A 5,621-nucleotide genomic window follows, 5' to 3' on the forward strand; every position below is an offset into this window, starting at 1 on the left:
GGTGGCGCGCTATCTCTTCCTTCGTGCGTTGTTGTCAGATCGGCCGTCCGTGGAGGGGACGTGTCTCCAGCGCGCGTGTCTGTTCGTTGCTGAGGTGACCGTTCGTCGCCTCGTTCCTCGCGCCGGGCATTGAATGCTCATAATGGGTTGGAAAACCCTGCGCGCAAAGACCATCTTGCCCCCAGTCTTTTCCCGCTTTGCGTAGCAGTTTTAAACAGTTAGTGCTTGTTCTCCTCTCCCATTTTCGTTTCTCCTGACTTCATCTTCTTTTCTCCCAAAGCATCATTTTTGCATCCTTGTGCATTCCTTTCCCTTCCACATCTTTGCAATTTTTCCAGATTAACGTTCATCCCTTCGAATCTCCGTGATCAATTCAGGTAAGAATTCTTCTTCGTTCCTTGCTTTGTGTTTATTCTGTTATTCTTCCATATGCATGCTGTTTGCCTAGTTTTGTACGATAGGTGGTCTTTTAGTATCAAGTAGGTGTGTTAGGGGGTTACTATTCAAGGGTAGGCTTTGTTTGGATTCTGCCTTTAGCCATGTTTGATCTTAGCTGTTGAATAGGATAAATGTAGTTTCTGGGCTTTTTCCGGGCTCCCGACCTCTTAGACTAACGAAGTGGTACCCCCACTGTAGGTATGCCTCGCGTCGCTTCTCGAGCCTCTCCTTCCGTCACAAACTACGACCCCTACGCCTGGGTGACTTCCGACGTGAAGGACTCACCGAATCAAATGGGCGAGGAGGAGCTGACGGAGTTCCGACAAGGGTTGTACCTGTGCGGGGGGACGGACGAGGAGGCCAACTATGACGTCTTCGTTCCTGCCCCCGACGAGCGATTATACGAGCTTAACTTCCGTTCCCCTCGGGTTCCCGACTGGATCTGGTTTTATAAATCCATGTTCACCCAAGTGGGGGTTCGTATCCCATTTTCTGCTTTTCAAATAGCGCTTCTTGGTCGGATCTCCGTGGCGCCGTCGCAACTGCATCCGAACAGCTGGGCTTCTATCCGCTGTTTCGAGATGGTATGTGAGTACTTGGAGTTGCCGGCTTCTGTTGATGTCTTCCTCTTTTTCTTCAACCTTACGAATCCTTCGAAGGAGGGGAAAGCAAGGAAAGGGTTCATGTCTTTCCGGTCTGCCCAAGGTCGGAGGATCTTCGGCTTGTTCGAGGACTCTTATCACGGGTTTAAAGACAAATATTTTAAGGTGCGTCCGGTTAAAGGACGTCACCCCTTTTGGTTGTCGCTAGAAGGGGAGCGCCTCATCCCAACGTACTGGAGCTTTGGGGCAGGGTCTAATACTTTTATTAAAGTGTCCTATAAGGGGATGTCCGACGTGGACAAGAGGATCGCCGACGTGTTGTCGGCGGTTTTTGGGAAGAACCATGTGAATCCCCCACCTTTTAATGGGTGACCGGGAGGTCGCCAGAAATTATATTTGTGAGTTGCTTTGCCTTGCATTTTTACCCTCTCTATTTGCTTGTTTGTGCCGGTTTCTCGACTAACTTGTTTACTTGTTCGCTGCAGTGGAGATGTCTGCTTCCGTAACAGGGCTTGAGGACTTGTTTAAGACTTTCTTGGCGGACAACGATGAGGATGAAGCTGAGAAGGTTGACGGAAAACCGGAAGGCCCTTCTGAGGACAAGGGTCAGGCAACACCGTCACCTAGGGACACTGGGATGTTGGATAAGAACTCTGATGGGGCGCACGTTTCTCCCATTCGCGTGGAGGCGGTTGGCCCCAAGCACCCGACCTCCGCGCAGGAAGAGGATGACGACTTGAAGCTTGTCCCTACCCCCAAAACGCGGAGGGCTTCTTCTAGCCCAGAGGGGGTTCTTACCGTAATGGAGCATAACTTTGATGCCGGGACTTTCATAGATTCTCAGCTGCTTCCTGGCACATAGGATTATTTCCTTGGCACCGAACTTACGGGGCAGGCGAGGTGGATGTACCGTACCCTTCTTCGTGGTGCCGCCATAGCTCGGAAGGCTGAGTTCGAGTTGTCGGGGATGCAGTCGCTGCGCAGGAAGCTCGAGTCCGCTGTCCAGGCCAATAACGAATTCAAAGCTCAAGTTGAAACTCTTCAGGAGCAATTGTCTGAGTCGGGGAGGAAACTAAAAGCTGTTGAGGAGAAGGCCGCATCTGCCGAGGAGAAGTTGAGGATCTCCGATGAGACCGTTTCCCGTCTAACCGAGCGGGAGATGACTTTGGAGAGCCAGCTTAATGCCGCACAAGGTCGGGTGGTGGCCTTGGAGGGAGAGCGCGACGTGGCCGTCTCGTCGGCTAAGGCCGTTGAAGCTGAGATTGAGGAGCTCAAGAAGAAACATAAGGTGGCTAGAGAGCAGGGAAAGAATGAGATCTTCATGACCGAGGAAGCTCTTAAGGCTCAGGTGAAGATCGTGGCCCCCGATTTTGACACGTCAGCGATTGGAGTTTTCAAGACGATCAAGGATGGCAAGATTGTTGACATGCCGAAAAAATGATCTCTTGTGCCTTGTGCTTTTGTATGGACTTGTGGTTTTTGTTTGTAGAACTTGTTTATATTAACTTTTAGAAGCCGCTTAGTCGGTTTACCGTTATCTTTCTTTGCCTTTGGTAGCATTTTCGTTTTGTCGTGTTACCGTTTTGTTGGCATGAGCTTTGCGCTCGTGTTTGTTTACCGTTATGTTGGTAGTTCGATGAAGCCAGGTCGTGGCCTTTTTCTATCGTTGTAGCCGTTTGTGATGGCTTTGGTTTAGGTGTCCCCCGGGGTGATCAGTCCCGGGGTACCGTATCGTGGTTCCGTTTTAACGTGTCGTGGAACTTCTTGTCGCGCGATGTGCAAGTGGGAAGGGGAACAAATAGGAGTAAAATTGGTAAAAATGACAAGTAAACATTAACCGGTAATTGAATAAGTATGTTACCGTGGTAGATACAAAGGTAAGTGATTAAGCACGTTAGATCGCCTGGCCCGCTTGCCTGATCTAGGGGTAGAACCTTCTCAGGTTACCCGTATTCCAAGTCCTCGGTACTTCCCTTCCATCGAGCCTCTCCAATTTGTAGGCGCCTTTTCCAATCACCTCTTTGACCCTGTAGGGGCCTTCCCAGTTTGCCGCCAGTTTGCCTTCTCCTTGGGTCGGTAGGCCGATGTCATTGCGCCGTAGAACGAGGTCGCTTTGCTCGAAATCCCTTTTGAGCACTTTGGTGTTGTATCGTAGGGCGATTCTTTGCTTTAGTGCTACTTCTGACAGGTGGGCCTTCTCTCTGATCTCATCTACTAGGTCCTTCTCTACAGCTTCTTCCACCCCCTCGAGAAGTAACCGCGGGCTCGGTTCGCCGATTTCTACGGGTATCATTGCGTCTACCCCGTATGTTAGGCGGAAGGGGGTTTCTTCTGTGGCGGACTGCTCGGTTGTGCCGTAGGACCAGAGGACTGAGGCGAGCTCGTCGGCCCATGCTCCTTTTTTGTTATCTAGCCGCTTCTTGAGGCCCAGCAAGATGACTTTATTTGCGGACTCAACTTGTCCGTTTGTTTGGGGGTGTTTTACTGAGGAGAATTTCTGTTTGATGCCCAAGCCGGCGAGGAATTCTACGAACTTCTTATCGGTGAATTGTGTCCCGTTGTCTGAGATGACGACTTCCGGGATGCCGAAACGAGTTATCACCTGCCTCCACATGAACTTTCTGCAATTGGACGAGGAGATGGCGGCCAGCGGTTCGACCTCTATCCATTTGGTGTAATAGTCAACGGCGACTATGAGGTATTTGGCCTACCCTGGGCCAACCGGGAAGGGTCCCAGGAGGTCGACTCCCCATTGTGCGAAGGGTCGGGAGGATGTCATCAGGCTTAGTTCGGTGGCCGATGCTCTGTGGAAGTTAGCGTTCTCTTGGCATTTGACACATTTTTTTACGAACTCCTTGGAGTCTTCCATCATTGACGGCCAGTAGTATCCGGCTCGGATGAGCTTTCTTGCTAGGGCTTTGTCCCCGATATGGTGACCACAACACCCCTCATGGACTTCTCTAAGCACGTAGTCTGTCTGGTCGGGGTGTAGGCACTTCAACAAAGGTTGGCTAAGTCCCTTTTTGAATAGCTGGTCCTGTATGACCGTGTATTTGGCAGCCTCCCTTCTCAGCGCATTGGCTTCCTTCTCATCTCCAGGGTGTTTGCCGTTTTGCAAGAAATCGACGATGGAGTCCATCCAGGAGCGGCTCGTCTTAGTTAGGTGGAGGGTGACTGCTAGTTCTTTGGTGATGCCTTGAATAAGGGATTGGTTGCCGGCTCCAGGTTTTGTGCTCGCTAGCTTGGACAGGAGGTCTGCCCGTGTGTTCCTCTCCCTCGGAACGTGTTGGATCGTGACCTCTTGAAATTGTTTGCTTAGTTCTTTGACCCTTTCCAAGTATTTCTGCAGTAGCGAATCCCTAGCTTGGTAGCTTCCATTTACTTGCGCGGTGACGACCTGCAAGTCGCTGCATATTTCCAACCTTGTGGCCCTGACTTCCCGTGCTAGAACCAAGCCCCCCAGTAGTGCTTTGTATTCTGCTTGGTTGTTTGACACGGGAAACTCAAACTTAATCGATTGTTTGTAGATGACTCCGGCCGGACTTTCTAAGATGATTCCGGCGCCTCCGGACGTCTGGTTGGAGGCTCCGTCCACATGGAGCTTCCACCGTGTGTCCGCTTCTTCAGTTAGGTTTCCAGTTACTTCCACTAGGAAGTCTGCCATTGCTTGCGCCTTAATCGCATGTCGGGACTCGTAGCTCAGATCGTATTGGGACAGCTCGATTGCCCAGGTCATCATCCTTCCCGCCAGATCAGGTTTTGTAGCACCTGACGAATTGCTTGGTCCGTTCTCACGACCACTTGGTGACTTTGGAAGTATTGTCGTAGTCTGCGGGAAGAGGTCAAGAGTGCTAGTGCCAGTTTCTCTAGCTTGATGTATCTAAGTTCTGCTCCTTGCAGTGCTCTACTCACGAAGTAAATCGGTTGCTGGGCCTTCCCTTCTTCCCGCACCAGCACCGTTGCAAGCGCTCCTTCTGTTATGGCCAGGTATAGGTAGAGTGGTTCTCCGGCTCTGGGTTTACCGAGTACGGGGGGTGCTGCCAAGATTTCTTTGAAGTGGTTGAATGCTTCCTCGCACGCGGGAGCCCATTCAAACGCTACTCCCTTCTTCATTAGGTTGAAGAAGGGCAGGGCTTTTGCCGCTGATGCACCGAGAAAACGGGACAACACGGTGAGCCTTCCTGCCAATCGCTGAACGTCTTTGATGCAACCCGGGCTCTTCATCTGGAGTATTACTTGGCATTTTTCAGGGTTGGCTTCCATTCCCCGTTGGGTTATCATGAATCCCAGAAACTTTCCGGCCTCCATGGCAAATGCGCACTTAAGCGGGTTGAGCCTCATGCCGTGTTGTCGGAGGGATGCGAACACATTCTCCAGGTCGCTTATGAGATCACCAGGTTGGGTGGTCTTTGCAAGGATATCGTCCACATAGACTTTTATCGTCTTGCCAATGAGATCGCTGAATATTTTGTTCATCAGCCTCTGGTACGTGGCCCCGGCATTTTTCATGCCAAAAGGCATCACTTTGTAGCAATAGGTTCCTCCTGGTGTTATGAATGCCGTTTTTTCCTCGTCTGGCTG

At 51.0% G+C, this 5,621-nt stretch overlaps 1 protein-coding gene across 1 annotated transcript; it reads right to left on the reverse strand.

Moving 5' to 3' along the window:
• Positions 3,748-5,348, reverse strand: LOC107635995. Its single transcript, XM_016339537.1, has 2 exons — positions 4,953-5,348; positions 3,748-4,869 (listed from the first exon to the last, which is right to left on the reverse strand). The coding sequence occupies exons 1-2, from the start codon at positions 5,346-5,348 to the stop codon at positions 3,748-3,750; spliced, it is 1,518 nt and encodes a 505-aa protein (XP_016195023.1).

Source organism: Arachis ipaensis, chromosome B04 (genome assembly GCF_000816755.2).
Source record: "Arachis ipaensis cultivar K30076 chromosome B04, Araip1.1, whole genome shotgun sequence".
Lineage (NCBI taxonomy): Eukaryota > Viridiplantae > Streptophyta > Magnoliopsida > Fabales > Fabaceae > Arachis > Arachis ipaensis.

Excerpts from the sequence above, each read along its gene's own strand:
- LOC107635995 (XM_016339537.1), bottom strand. The coding sequence starts at position 5,348 with ATGGAGGCCGGAAAGTTTCTGGGATTCATGATAACCCAACGGGGAATG. Across the intron at positions 4,870-4,952 it reads CCCAGCAACCGATTTACTTC|ACTACGACAATACTTCCAAA; the intron begins GTGAGTAGAGCA and ends CTCTTCCCGCAG.